This window comes from Phalacrocorax aristotelis, chromosome 10 (genome assembly GCF_949628215.1).
Source record: "Phalacrocorax aristotelis chromosome 10, bGulAri2.1, whole genome shotgun sequence".
Classification (NCBI taxonomy): domain Eukaryota; kingdom Metazoa; phylum Chordata; class Aves; order Suliformes; family Phalacrocoracidae; genus Phalacrocorax; species Phalacrocorax aristotelis.
In genome coordinates, this window is record NC_134285.1 from 20,923,210 (window position 1) to 20,939,027 (window position 15,818).

General features: G+C 37.1%; 1 protein-coding gene across 1 annotated transcript in view; it reads left to right on the forward strand.

The window, feature by feature from the left end:
* Positions 1 to 15,818, forward strand: part of STARD9 (StAR related lipid transfer domain containing 9) — a 121,387-nt gene that overhangs the window by 75,880 nt on the left and 29,689 nt on the right. Inside the window, exons 15-21 of the mRNA XM_075105676.1 lie at positions 497 to 568; positions 1,275 to 1,454; positions 5,288 to 5,339; positions 6,253 to 6,390; positions 7,309 to 7,391; positions 8,407 to 8,510; positions 10,707 to 10,754. Coding sequence (XP_074961777.1) covers positions 497 to 568; positions 1,275 to 1,454; positions 5,288 to 5,339; positions 6,253 to 6,390; positions 7,309 to 7,391; positions 8,407 to 8,510; positions 10,707 to 10,754 — 677 coding nt within the window. The remainder of the gene's footprint in view (positions 1 to 496; positions 569 to 1,274; positions 1,455 to 5,287; positions 5,340 to 6,252; positions 6,391 to 7,308; positions 7,392 to 8,406; positions 8,511 to 10,706; positions 10,755 to 15,818) is intronic.

Consider the following 15,818-nt stretch of genomic DNA (forward strand, 5'->3'; position numbering starts at 1 on the left):
GTTGATGTAATTTCCCTGCCAGACTTGTTACAGTCCTCTTTCGAAAAAAAAAGAGCTAGTGGACCTCACTGTATTTTGGAGGTTTCACCTTGCCTTGCACATTCTGTCCCCTGGAAGAAGCTGTGAATATCTGTGAGCCCTCACAATACAGCTGACAGTCTTTGTGTGTTTCACCTTTGGAATAATAATAGCATCTTCATTTTCCATGCCATGGAGATCATGTTTTGCTGGGAGATACTGGAACTACAGTCCAGGATTTATTTACATAGAAGTATCTCTCCATTAATGCTTTTTCACCAGTTCTTCACAAAAACTTGCATGCAATAGCTAGAGAGGTGTAGGCTAGATGGTAGAAAGCAGCATCAAATGTCTGTGCATTTTTCGTCTTTCCTTCTCTGAGTTCATCATCTTGAAATCCTGGAGAGTGAACGAACATGCCTGCCAGTTGTGAATAAGGAAACTAACATGTAGATCTTGGTGGCTGTTATTTGTACAGAGGAATTCCAGTCCTTGGAGCGATGACAGGGATGGAAATTTGACTGAGCTGGTTCTTCAGAATGAAATGAAGGTGTGTATCATCTGTCTGATGCTGAAACTCTCTCCTGTTTCACTGGGCCAGGGCGGACAGCATTGCCATAGTTCTGAAACTACAGTGAAAATGTTTCTGTCCTAATCCTTTCCTGTTTGCTCTGAATATGCAGGAAACTGCCATCCTTAATGCATACTGGGTGCTCTCTACCAATTTGTGGTGAAAGTCTCATGTCCTTAATGGGATACTGTCCATTGCCTATCACTAAGTCTGCACAGCCTACTCCTTGTTTGAAAGCTGTCTCTATATATCACAGTAATTCTAAATTCCAAATTAAATTCTAAAATTGAACTCCTCCAATTTATTCAAAGGAAATTATTGTGCTGTCACCAAATTACTAAGATTTGATCACCTGTGACCTGGAAAGGTTTTGGAGATGTTAATTTTAAGTTTTGCTTAAAGGCAGGCAAAATAACAAGTTAGCATGATCATATATCTTTCTGACGTTTTGGGAATGACTATTCAGTAGTTAAACCTGCTTCACTAGGTGGTAGTACAGTTTTTACCCGATTTTTTTTGTTGCCACAGAAGTCTACTGCAATTAGAAATACACCTGCATTGCAACTGGTAAAAGAATTTTGCATCCAGTAACTGGAAAAAAATGCTGTTCTTTCTGAAGAAATTCATATATGAGAAAAATTAACCTGCTTAGTCAGTGAAACAATTTCCTCTCCTATTCTTTAAGATTGAGCAATTGACCAAAGACTGGACAAGTAAGTGGACAGACAGGAAAGCCATTATGGAAGAATACAGTGTGGACATCAACAAAGAAAAAGCTGGAGTAACGATAGATTCTAGTTTACCTCATCTAATGGCCATGGATGATGATATCCTCAGCACAGGAGTGGTGCTGTATCATCTCAGGGTGAGATATTGTCTCTTATCTCATTTTTCCCTTGAATTTGAAAACACTTGTTTTCCTTGGAAATGGTGAGTGGTTAACAGCATTACAACAGCAGCTATGAAAAAGTAAAGGCCACAGCTCACAAGACCCAGATAACAGGGGAAAAAAGCAGAAAAGGATACATGAAAATAGAGGAGAAGAACTTGTATATGGAATAATAAGTTGACCTCTTATGAATGCATATGAAAACTATTTGATAATATATCATAAGCAAAGGAAAATACTCAGATTAGGCGTTAGTAGTTTGTCCACAAAGCATAAGGGCAGGTATGTGTGTAAACATAGGGGATGGTGCTTAAAGTATGCCAGACATACTGGTCCAGATTTTAATAGGTACTTGTATACTTGAGACTGGAATACTTACATATGTGTAGATCAAAGATAGAAGTAAGCTTTAACAAGCACAAGGTCGCTTTGTCAATGACTTCTATGTATTGCTCTTTTAACCCTACCACGCGTGCCAAGCAGATTCCAGGTGTGTAGCTTGAATGGTAATTACTTGTGATCCCACTTGAGTGGCTATTTTCCAGGATCAGGTAGAAATCTTAGCCTCATAGATGCTGTTTTGCTGTGTAGCTGTTCATTTAAGGCAAGGTTTTCACTAAGAAACTTTTCATAACATTGTATATATATTACTCCATATTGCAGCTTATAATGTGCATAGCTCGGTCAAATAGTTTTAGGCGATTTTTTTTTTTTTTTAATAAGTCAGTGCTAAGCTGGAATGTAGCTTTTTAATGTTGTTTAAACGAATGGAAATTACTGAAGTGTTGATAACGTTTAACATAAAAGGCATGACGGATGGGCATCTCTACAGATGTGCACTCATTAGCAAAAAATGTGTTAAATATGGTTGAAAATCATGTGTCTGTCTACTAATAAAATAACTTAATCCAAATCTAGGTTTTGTGCTACTTGATAAAGCTTAGGGACACAGGATTTTTTTTTCCTGTTAAAAAGCCACAACAAATATTTGAAACAGAAATCATGCTGTTCTTTATCATGTTGAAAAAGAAACCTTACTAATTTTTCTCCTGCCAGCACAAAGAGATTGTACCAGGTAATATTAGGGACCAAGTAATAATGTCCAGGGCTGATCAACATGCAGCTTGAACTACTCAATCCTAAATTAACATTTAATACTTACTAAAAGTCATTGCTACTACTTAAATGTTTTTCCATTATGTGCCATTTTGGAGGGAGCAAACATTTTCACATACTAATTTTGACAACATCTAAAGATAGTAATTTTAATGGAGAAACCCAGTTTGAAGGGTTACCTTCTGAAGTCATTAGTGTCTCTCTGTCACACTAACATCTTTGTCCCCTCTTTCTTTGCTCCTAGATGCTGCCTTTTCTTTTCTTTGTGCTTTGCATCTTTTAGACTCTGGTGTCTATTACCTTCATCTGAACAGCAAGAAGGTAAAACATTAGCAGTTCCTTACATATTAGGACTTCAACTTTAAAATAGCCCTTTACATTGTATTTCGAGAGGGAGATCATGGCAGCTGTTTTCAGATCATGTAGAATAAACATTGTGCTACTCTTTTACGCTCTTGATATTCCATAGTGTTAATTGCACTAATCAATGCTGTGCCTAAGCTTAAAGAACCTTTCTTAGGTTCTGTTCTTTTTTTTTTTTTCTGGCTTTCATTAACAAAAAATTGTTTTCCCTATAATTAAACTGACCTTTTTGCATAGCTTAAAAATGTGGGATTTGTTTATATTGCTTAAAAAAAACCATGTACGTCACAAACTTTTTTGAAAGTTGGAGTACTCCCAAAACTGAAGGGGGAAAACAATCTCGCTCTTTATGGTTCTGTAATACACCTTGGGAATTCTACCCTTCGTCAGGAAAGACTGCCAGAAGAGGGCAACAATGTAAAAGCACCTAAATAGATCTGAAGATGTACCTTGATATGTTAAGGTGAAGTTGTGTGATCATTTAATCTGAATCATCTGTCTTTCACTTTTTCAGGTAGAATACTCAATATTAAATTAGGAAAGAGTATAAATATTTACATTATTAGCTCAATTTTTGTTTAGTTTTCTTCTTTAAGTTGAGTTAGTTTGCTTTATTGTATCCATACCCTTGCTCTCAGCTGCAATTTTTAGTTGTACTTAAACTCACCCGAAATCACTCCACTAACTGGGATACTATTGTGAATTTCATAAGCCAATACTGCTGTAATTTTCTGATTTAAATTGTATTACCAGAGAGTTATATCAGCACATTGGAAATGAAGTTTATTTTGGAATTACAATAACTATTTATTTGTTTGCTCAAGAAGATAATTGATGAAGAGGTGTGTTAGGAGTTGGCTTACTTCTCTTTGTATGAAATACATGTTAACTCGCTTGATTGTGTGAGGTAAGTCAAAGGCCATATGGATCATAAGTTTTCTACAAGTTGTGGCCAAGCCAGGTGGATATTTTGTGGTTGAGTCCACTGGACTTTAAGCTGACATGTGACTCGATGATTACTCAAAAGCAGGGGCACTGGGGACAATCCAGCTTTCAGCCTCTCCAGCGAGGGAGTCTCAGCAGGGCTTGTAGCAGAGGGCTCTGTTGGTTGGTTCAGATAGGTGAGCTCTGTGAGGAACTGAAGGATAGTCATCCCCTTTCCCTCCAATGCACAAAACCACTGTGATTTACCCGTAACTACCAATAACTGCATCATCTTACAGTAATACACAGCTTCCCTTTTCCTAGTCTTCAGGCTTCTGATTGCTACTTCTTGCTTCATCTTTAAATCTAGGTTATAATTATACTTGGAGCAGAAAGCACATTCAATTTATTCTAATTAGAATACAAAAATCGACTAGTTTAATGACCATCATTAATTTTAATATGACTTGAAGGAGTTGCCACTACAGTTGTTTTAGAGTGCATTCACTAATCAGTTTACAGTAATCAAGTATAATGTCTCTTCAGAGCTGGGAAATGATCTTGCTTTGTTTTCCTAAGGAAAAAGATAGAACCGGTAAAGGAACATACTAGACAGCTGGTAAATTAATTCTTTTTTTTTTGGTAGTTTTTGTTCTCATAGTATTGCTTAAATGCTGCTGTTTTATTGATATTTGCACTGTACCATAAGAATACTGTCTCCCTTCCATCACTGGCCCATAATATGATTTGAATCTGTGTGTTCTGGAGACTTTTGTTCCTAGGCAGTTCTTTTCTTTGAAGTTTTTGAATCATGAAGTTTGGGAACTTTGTATATACCATAATCACCAAGAAGAATTTTTGTAAGCATCATTTAAGTTTCAGAAGAAAGTTCTCCTTTAGTAGGTAGTTTGAAGAATTCGTAATCTATGACATAGTTCCCTTACAAAATAGGAATTCTGTTACTTTTTTATCTGAAAAGCCTAATTAACCGAATAATCATTTTGCAGCTTCTTTCTTCCTGCATGGATATTTATAAAAAGAGTTATCTCATTTCTGCCAACAACAAGCCTCACTGTAGAAGTTCAGAGCATCAGAACATGTGTTCATATTCAAAATATTTGTCTAAAGCACAGTCCAAAAATCATCTACTGAGGGTTACTTTGTCTACTGGAGTTGTAATAGGAGAAGCTGACCTAGCTGCAGGGTAAGGAGCAATCACATTGCTATGGGGCACAGCAGGCTCAGGTACTATGAAGTAGTAGATAGAGTTTGCTCTAAACAATTCAGTCATTCAGAGACAATTTATTTCAGGGATTTGCTAAGATGCTGTACCAAAGCTTTTTTAATTATGATATATAATCCACTTTCAGGAAACAACTTTTAAATTAATTCTTCTCTTGTTTTAGGAAGGAACAACCAAAATTGGAAGAAGTGATTCAGACCAAGATCAAGACATTGGTAAGAGAATGATATTACAAATTATTTTATTATATGGTCAGGTCAAACCAAGAGGTTTACGTTTGTCATGTGTAATATGACAGGTAATGTTTCTGTTTGCCAGCTTTCTTTAGAGAGAAAGGTAAGTAGAAGACAATAATTAAGTTGGCTAAAATCTTTTGGTTATTTTTTGGTTTTGTTTACCAAGTCAAAAAGTCAAAGGTCTTACCCTAATAGAGATCTCTTCAGAATTTTCTTCCCACTTGTGGAATGCTATGCAAGTGTTTAAAAATATCTTAGTCCGACATCCAAATCTTGATATGTTCTATCCTAAACTAGTGGCACAAGTGATCGTGAGACATTGAAAATGCTTTTCAACTCTACTTGGGCAGACTATTTTAGCTATACAATTCAAATTATTCAGAATACTTTTTATTTCAATTCTGCTCTTAATTTTAACAGTCAATCGCAAGAGCTACAAGTTGTGATATAGAGTTGAAACTTTATACTGAAATTGGAGACTATGGAATCTCAGCTCTGGTTAGTTCTGCTAAGTTTAAGTTTGATTATCTTCTGCCAGTAGGTTAGTAAAATATAAACAATAAATGCCATAATAGTAATAGGAAAATTCAGCACAACAGAAGAATTTGCACATCAGCTCACAGATCAGAAAGTAACGTATAGTTTTCCAGAACCAGAAATACTTTAAAAGAGCAATCTCACTAATTTCAATCAAGTAAGTTTCTTCTGTGATTGGGTACTTGGCTAGCAGTCAAAACCAACATTTTAATCGCCTTGTTCTGCACATGACATAATTCTTTGAGGTACAAAGTACGCAGTAATAGGGTCAAACAGTGCATGGTACTTCATTCTGAGGAAAATAGTTCAAAGCCAACCCCTTCAACAGGTGAGATAAAACATCTATACGTTGTAGTTTTGCAGGGACGATGGATCGAAAGGGATCATTGCATGATAGACAACAACTGTGGGATTGTGACGCTGAGACCAGTTCAGGGTGCACACTGCACTGTGAATGGATGTGAAGTCACTGAATCATGTCGCCTGTCACAAGGTAAGGCTTGCTTTTTCTGCGAATGCTGCATTATAATCGGCTTACCTCTGGAGTTTAGAGACAAGGATTTATGGAACTCATGCAGATCTAAGAAATACATCTTTCAGTCTCCTACTGCTGCCTAGCACCACAAGGTTAGATCCATGGCTAGAGTTTCCACACCGGGACAGATAAATTAAGTACACCACAGAAAGTAAAAGGAAGACACAGGTGACAATATTAAGACCCCTGTTAGCAGCAGTAGTCTGTAGCCTTCTGAAAAGGGAAGATCTGTAGTCAGAGGCACTGTTGTGGAAAGTAGTAGAGACTGGCTCTAAGCCAGCTGACCACTGGCAGGGTTTTTTGGCAATTATGTAATGTGGTTAAAATGACCTTCAGCTTTTTCACAGTGTGTTTAGGTGGAGGGTACTAGCCACTGAATCATAGGCAACAGTGAATGAGCTCAGATGGAATGGATCGGGCTCCCATATTTACAGGTTGTTTAAAATAAAAAAAAATAAAATATCCGGTTTGTGGGAACTTGCAGTGATCTGGTTTCTTAAAAAGACAGTGTAAAAGGCAAGTTTCCAGCAGTGGGTTGGTTCTGTTTTTGATATGAAGTCATGCTGGTCTTTAATATGAACAGGGAATTTACTGTTTTGTTGAGTTTGCAGAGATCTCCAAGATCGGTTTGCTCAGATGCTGTCATTATAAAATGATAGCTCTGCTGTTCCATAGTGGCAAATTTAAAAAATCGTTCTCTGCTCTGTGATGGTCAGAAAGCTGTTGCTCAGAATATTTTTTTTTTGAACGTACTATTCTGTAGTAGTTTGTATATGCTGTAGTCTGTATACTGGAGTTAAGATACTGCTAACATTCTAGGACCAACTGTTTGATGAATTATGTCTCTCTAGATTTCTAATTAATTTTTGTTCACAGGGGCCCTAGTTGTCCTTGGCAAGTCTCATAAGTTTAGATTCAATCACCCAGCAGAAGCTGCTATCTTAAGACAAAAAAGATCAGTAAGTTCTAAAACTGTATTTTTCTCTCTTAATTCTTCATTGATTTTCCTAATTTCAGCCAGCCTGATATAGGTAGTGTTTCTGCTCATCATCATATTCCCTTGCTTCATTTCCTCTGTCTAATGGTCTGTAATGATGCTAAGCCTTTTGTGGGAGGACACTAGCGCTTCTTTCAGATGTGCTTAGCAAAAGATGATGCAGACCCCTTGAATAATTTAGTGTTTCCTATTTCTAGTCATGACTACAGTAGGATTGAAACAGAAAGACAGAATGCTGCAGTGAAAAGACCAGTTAGGAATCTTTCCACATTTGATAATTTCCTGAATTATTTTCTTTCTCTGTCATTTCGCCATCCTGAATGAGATAACTAGAAGAAATGGAAAATTTATGGGATTAAGTGCTTAAGTATTGTTGACTCTGAAAGTACTTAATTGTTACATACATCAGAAGTAGATAAAATAATTCTTCGTATGTTAATCTCAGGAACTAACTGCTGCAAGATATTATTTGCTCAGCTAGTTCAATAATGTTTCCAAAAAAATCATTCTTAAAATTACTGGCATATATAACTAAAAAACCTAACTTAATGTAAATTTTCTGATTTAGGGCATAACCATGCTACCAACTGATATTGGAAAGAACCTACCTTTAAAAATGGATTTTCATATAGTAACATTTTATACCTTCTGCTCAACTATCCTCTTGTACCCCACTTCTTTAGTTGAAATAAGGGGATTAACTTCCATTTGTTTTCATTCTTAATTTCTTGATTAATGAAATGTGCAGTACATTAAAACAGAGCTACAAGAAGAGGTGTGCTGAGTAACAAATACTTAGCAATTTTGCAAATTATCAAAGACTAAGCAGAAGTGTAAGTAGGATTATGAACTTGCATGGGAGGTATTATGCAGCATTGCACACAGTAGTTAGCAACAGCAGTATTAATGATAACTTGGAAGTTCCTGGGTTGCTGTGATATTTTTTTGTTCCTGTTCTCATGTCATGTGTTTTGTAGATTAGTGAAACCCCACCCATTCTGAGTTGTGGAGCTTTGGACTGGCTCAACTTGGATGGAACTTGCAGCCATTCCTCTCACTATATCCCTTCTTCTCTTGACAAGTAAGTTTAAAAAAACCAAACAAGCAAATAATTTCTCATGTGGGATGATGTCTGAATCTAGGACTTGGTTCAGACAAAACTAAGCTCTATATGCAATAGGTCCTCAAGTGATCAAATAGAAGTGTCTGAGAAAATGCATTGGCCAGCTGACTAATCTGCAGTGTTATGATATACAAGCAACAAACCTGAAAAGTTATTTCTTGATGTACAATGAATATTAATGCACAATCAAGAAAATCCCTCAGATGAGACTGTCAGCCTTAATTCAGTTCACTTGCACATCTTCATTATAGCTGTTTTGATTTAGAAGCTAATCTACAATTTTTACAATATTCTTACTTCAGTGCACAGAATCGACTTTTCTAGATATGATTTTGCCAAGGTAATGATTACCAATTCTGTTTCCCTGCTAATTTCTTGTGGAAGTCAAAAGGTTTGTTTATTCATAAATTCCCTTTAGTTCAAGTCCTCATTGAACCCTTCATCTCAGAAAGCCATTGTAATGCTCTCTTTTTTTTAAACTGATCAGTAAAAAGGGCATAGACTACATCCAAAATGTTGAAGAGCTGCTCATAGTCACAGTGTCTAGTGTATGCTTTTCATGGCAAAGCCTTTCTGAAAGGGAAAGAATGGGGTGGTGAAGACAGTGAGAAATATGTATCAGGAAAATGAATTAAGATATCTCCTGTGTTTCAGTTCATAACATTGAAAACAGAATATCACAGAATTCAATGTAATTGGGTTCTTTCTCTTTTTTACTTCCTCTCAGCCTGGCACATTCAATTGACCTGTTAAAGGCAAGAAAAAGCCATCTTCTCTTTCATATCTGTTGATAGTTCTGCTTCTTGCTAGAGTGTTTTTGGTGTGGTAACATACTGGGAATCTTTCATCTCTTTCTAGAGGAAGAACCTCATCTTGTTTTTATGAGCATAAAATGTTATCTCTGTTTTGAACATCTCTTCATACTTCTAGTCAAGTGGCTTGCTTTCCACCTTGGATATTGTGTTTCTATGTGTTCTCTTTAATGTATCTAATATCTGCATTTGCTTTTCATTTGCTGCAGTGATACTTTTCTATACAAAATGGTATTAAATTTTGTTTCTTTACCAAGGTACATTTCACACATCACTGCTATTATTTTCTTTGTAAAAATTACAAATAATGTAAAAATAAGGGTTTCTCTAATGGCCTTCAAAAGTAAATATCAGATTGATCTTTACATAGGTATAAACATTAGACGTGGAGCTTTTGTCACAGAAATTTGTTGATGTACCTTAAAAAAGCTCCAGAAATCCTGAAGCATCGTGAACAGTTTAGCACAGAATTGCACTTGGTTTTCCCCTTTTTAACCCGACAAAACTGAAGAACATTTCTGATTGATTTTTTTCAGACCACATTCAGATAGCAGATTTGTTTGTGTTGATCAATTTTTTAATCACCTGGACAGGACTATGCATATTACATTGCTTAACATTACCCTTGTACTTAACTAGAATGTTTCAAACGGTTGCTTCAGTGAAAATGAAAAGCATTATGGTATTGCATTCGCTTGATTTTTATTAATGTCCATCTCTTACAGGAATAAGCTATAAACTATGTCTAATATTAGTTGTCTTTCACTTTGCATAATCCAGTGGTCTTTTTTTTCTTCTTGAATAGTTTTTTGGCAAAGGTAAACTGAATTGATCCACTAAGCCTTCCTTTACAGTAACCAGTAAGCCTGTGTTTCTGTCCAGAGAAGTGGTTTTGCTCATGGAGGGGGTTATGATTGAGACATCTAGCCTAAGATTTATAATATAAGAATATAATTATACGTATGTCCAGCTTTCATGAAGAAAAGTCAATGTCAAGTACTAAAAGGTGTGTCTGAGTTACTTTGCAAACAGTAACACAGGACTCAGTGGACTACAGGGAGTTTGTTTGCTCATCATTAAAAGTCCACCTGTTGCAGTGTCTTGCCTCTGTCAGAAAGAGGTGCTTAGAGGAAAATATAAGAACAGGACAAGCTATGCGTGTGTGTCTCTCTCCCGCCCCCTGCACTTGGTAGTTCTTGATCCTCTCCCAGCTGGCAGCAACCTGCATCTTAGAGCCTTCCTCTGCTGCAAATAGCAATAACATCTCTGTATGATAGGTTTCAGTGAAGTTTTCTTGCCTTCTTTTGAACATCTTTATGATTTCCTATTTTTATTTTTACAGTCAAAAATGTAGAAACTGTAGAGAAAACAAACGTTCTCCTGAACTAAGGTAAGAATATTAATGTGTCTAAATCATGCTGAATTTTTTGGCCCCTCTAACTTTGTCTTTCTTCTGTGCTACACCAGTTTCCTCCAGAAGAGATGGAAACTAGGCTTCAAGCTTTAATTTTATTTTATTATGTTGAAACAAGAATCTGTTCATGCAGCTGAGTCATAGGCAAGTCTCTGCAACCATGTTCTTTATTTCCACTAGATCTTGTGCAAATGGTTTGCAACTTTCTTGCATGTGTAACCTGTATTTTAAAGCCATGACTAGAGTGGGGTTTACACTGAAGCTGCCACCAATTTACAATATATAAGAACCCTAAAATATATTAAATTTTATGTCAGTAGTAGGTTCTGTGAATACTCACTAGTATATTGAAAACTCCTTGGACAAAGTGGGTTCTTTTCTGGTGAGAAGAAAATGGCTTTATGGAAGAGTCCAAAACCAAAATTCCTAGCATAGCACATCTTATTCATGCGAAAAGGCACAGCAGCTGCACACAAAAATAATTCGGAAAGTGTTGGGCTTCCATGGGTTTAAGTACTCTTTAATCAGGAACTGATGGTACTTTGCTTTCTTCTGGACTTTTTTATTTCTGAATATATGAACATACATGTTATGGTAATGATTACTTACAGTCTTATCTCCCATGCTGTCAGTATGACTTTTTTCTCATCTGTTTTTCGTGGGTTGAATTACCAGTTAAACCTCTGATTGTATGTTAAAATATTTTGAGAAATGAGAAACAGAAGTAATTTCTGTGACTGCACCCAAATATTAAAATTTTAGGCATGAAACTTTCCTTGAAAAGGGCTGTGATTCAGTGTACTCTTACTTGGCTGTTTGCTCATACACCCTACTCAGAAGAGCCGCAACACTTCAAACTTCTGATGTTTGTTGTCAGCCAGCAAACACACAGAAGGCTTGTGTCTGGCATCAAGCATCACATGAAATCATCACCACAAACAAGCAGATAATGAAGTTCTTGCTCCTGTCATTGCCTTAATACCATACTCTATATAAATATAAACTCTGATTTTGTTCTCTTGCTGGTTTGAAAAAAAACCAAAACAAACAGGAGTTGTTGCATTGGACTCCAGTGGTGTAGCACTACACTGAACTATTTTAGCTGCTTGGAACATGTTTAAGTTCTTTCCTTAAAAATGCCAACATTGTTAATCCGGGAAAAAATATAATCTTAAAAATGTGTGAAATTCTGCTGAGCTGGAAAGGAAACAGTGCCCGTAGATATGGCATCTGATGCTTATTATTCTAATTTGATAGGGTTAACATGTCCAACTAATACTTATAAAAATAATAGTCTGAGTTCTTACTAACAGCTTTCATTTGAGAATTTCAAAGTGCTCTACAAATACAAGTCAAAGAAATCTTCTGCATCTTTTAAAAGATCCCTCAGATATTTCATTTCACAGAGAAAGGCACTGTGTCTTTTACAGCAACCCTCCAACTTACAGCAGAAGCACATATAGTGTGTTAGCAGGGGAACTAACTGATTCTATATATAACTGAAATCATAAGTGGAAAACCTGTGATAGATTGTAGTTCCAGCTGAACTGGAATTTAGCAAGGCAGCGGTGACCTTTACTGGAGCGTGTGGCGGTGTCTTGTGCCTGTGACTACTTGCCAAAAAGAGGTCTGTTTTAGAAGTGTATTTAAAGGGTTGCCTTAAATAAGTCGTTGCCTTCCTGTTGTTTTGGGGGCTTAGGCAAATAAAAAAATGAGGTTTTGCATGGAAAGGCTAAAAAAAAACCAAGCACACAAACACAAACAAAAAAAAAACATTAAAAATGCACAGGTGTGCTTCTTCTGCAAGCAAACCAGCTAATCAGAAATCCAGATAATGCTTCACCTGATTGTAACTTCCGTGAAAGGGATTACTCTGTGTGTACATTTCCAGAGGTTCCTTATTTCTAAAGGTTTCTGACTCAGCTGGCTGTTTTGACTGATTTCTGGTTCCCACCTCCTGCACCCCATCCCCCAGCTTGTGCTTTGAATTGTGTGAGTGGCATTGCTTCAGGAGATGATAATACAAGGTCTTCGTACCTCCTTCGTCACTCTTCCCTTCGCTTTAGGGACGAGAAGGGAGAGGTTTGAGCCTCTGTGCTAGGCAGAAGCAGATGTACAATCCCGCGCAGCTGCGTGTTGCCTGCTGCTGCGTGATGCTCTGAGGCCCTGCGGGAAGGGTCCTGGATTGGATACGGGTGGAGGGGGAGGATGGAGCCGGGGGTGGATGTATATCAGTGGGTAGACTTGTAACCCTGACTGGTGATTGCTCTCAGGGCTGGGATTTGCAAGGGTGCAAAATGCCTTGCCAAAATCTTTTTTTCTGCTTTATTATTAACTCTTCTTCCCCTGGAAAAAATAATTCTTAAAAGAAAAATGGGACTTGAACACTAAGCAGACAGAGGGATGGGGGTGCTGACTTGGCTGATGTTTTCTTTGGGAAAATTGGCAAATTTCAGCTTTTAAGAACAGTGGTTATTTTCCCTTGAGTTTCTCTATTTGAGCCTTAAGATTTTGTTGCAGAAGGCATTCAGCCTCACCACAGAGCTATTGCTGCCATAGTTACTGAAAACTGCATTATGCTGTAGCAGCCGCCAGCCTCTGCATCAGCAGGAGAAGTGTTTGGGGAAGAGGGGAGGAGAATTGCACAATAGGATCCCGGAGAGCTAGCGACAAAACAGGCTGGAAAAAATGTGGATTTACAGATGGTTCATTTAGCATGCATCATGCAAACTTTGTGAAGAGAAAAATGAGATGGAAAAACAATCCAGCAGCATTGGTATAATATGAAAATTTTCCCAGTAATTTGTGATAATCTTTATTTTAAGGTTGGTATCCTTCTGTTGTTGTAATTTTAGTTGCTGTTTTTAAGGGTTTACTTGGAGGAGGGGTAACTGTTGACGCTTCTTACTGCATTTGGTACACCTGGAAATCTGCATGCTTTTATGACATTAAATGCATTTTTTTCTTTTTTTATATGCTATATGCCAGAGTATGCTAGTCCCATGAAAAGAAAATTTTATGTATGTCTTTCTACCTACAAAAATGAAGCTTTTTGTCTTATGTTTGTCCTGAGGTTATATTATTTCCTGCTTGAACTATACCAAGAGTGGATTCCCTTATGTGGGAAAGCAGGAATACAAGCAATAGCAGAAATTGTATTTCAAGCTTAAAGTTAACAGTGCAACTGATTTAAGATGTTTTAGATGAAAGAAATTAGTGATTTCATCTACCTATTACAGAATATGGCTAAATTCTTATGTTAGCCGGATTGATATGTGGTTTTAGTTTAATCGTTCCAAACATGTATTACACAAACTGATTGTTCTTTAAATTGTCTATTAGGTGATTTATCTATGAAGTGTGTGTGAATCTGTTGTTTTCTTTCGGGGCCATTGTCACCTCATTTTTTTTTAGTTTAGTTTGTTGTGTTATTTCCACAAACCAGCAAGTGTGTATTGACATGACATAGCATGTTCGGAGGTAGAAAGGGAGCATTCTTACTTCATGTTCTTGGTTTCAGCAGTTTCTGTGAGAGACAGATATGTATCCCAAACCCAAATGAGCCAGTCACTTTGCTCTCACAGTCAGTTGTCTCACAGCCAGAGGAAAAACATCTTCTGGTATACCTGTCTTATGTAAGTGGCTCTGCATGAATTTTCATTATCATCTTGTTCCGCTTGAGGAAACCATCTTTAAGAAGCCACTTCGTAAAACGCTGTTTAATGTTCAACCTCTGTATTTAGACCTCTCTTTATGTCCCACCTGGTTTTTGTTTTGTACTATTAAAAATTAGGAGGTGAAGCAAAGAGGCCCTGATATAGGAGCAGAACTGCAATTCGTATATATACCTTCAGCAATGGTATTTTATTATAAAAACTTTAACCTTAGAAAGAGAGAATTGTACCAACTAGCTACATCACCAGAACAAAGCAGTAATAATACTGTAATGGTTGCTGTGTCGTGTTTGCTTTTCCAAGGTTTAAAGTGACGTATGGGTATGACTCTGTATTCTGTCTTTTTGGGGTGTAGTCGCAGTGTGAAGCTGTGATTAATAACATCAGTTTGGCCTGCATCGTGTTCTGCTCTGTGTCCCAACACACATGTGTGTTGGAAAGGATCTTACAGTTTCATGTCAGTTCAGCAAAAAGGCATTACCACAAAATGAGGGAATATGCTAGTGTTGCTGAGAACAGCAAACAATACACTTCCATGTGCATTGTTTGCATTGCTTATTCCCTGATACTTTGGAACATGGGGGTGGGGTGGTTTCAGCATTGTTGGAAAGTATGGGAAGACCTTGTGAGCCTCTCCCAGCTGTAAATGGATGTTACCTAACCACCTCTGTGAGCATTGTGAGGTCTTTGGATTGAAATACAACACTGAGTTGTTCCATACTTAAATGTTCTGGGTTTCAATTTGTAAGCAGTTTGAACTCTGATAGGTCGATTTTTTGGGAAGGATGACTGAGAGCTAAAAGTCATGGTGAGGAAGAGAATGAGACATTTTGTAAAAGGAATTTTATGTTTGCAAAACAAGAATTCTTTGTCTACTGTTTTAATCTCATGCTCCACTTTTCAGCTATATTGGCAATGCTTTACTCAGTTTCCTCAATCTGATACAGAATGGTGCTAATAATGATAAATGAATAGAAACCAGATATTCTGATAATTGCCTTTCTTGATACTTGATAATGTTAACAGATCCTCATCACTCCTTTTGGATGAATGCACTTTGCTTCTTTCACACGTGTCTCGGACTAAGTGACTTGTCCAAGGTCATGCAGTTGTGCAGTACCAAATTTAGATTCACATTTTCAACTTTCATACCACCATAGGAATCAAAGCTTTTATATGCCTGTTAGCAAAACAGGTTAAAGACTACCCCATCATCAGAGTATGTGCAGAGACTTAACATTTACAGTTGCTATTAAGGTTTATTAGTTTTAGTGTATTGGCAAGAAGAGGCTTCAGCTGACATCAGGGCTCTGTTAGGTTTAGTGCATCGGCATCCAGAGGCAGTCCTCACCCTGAAGACCTTGCA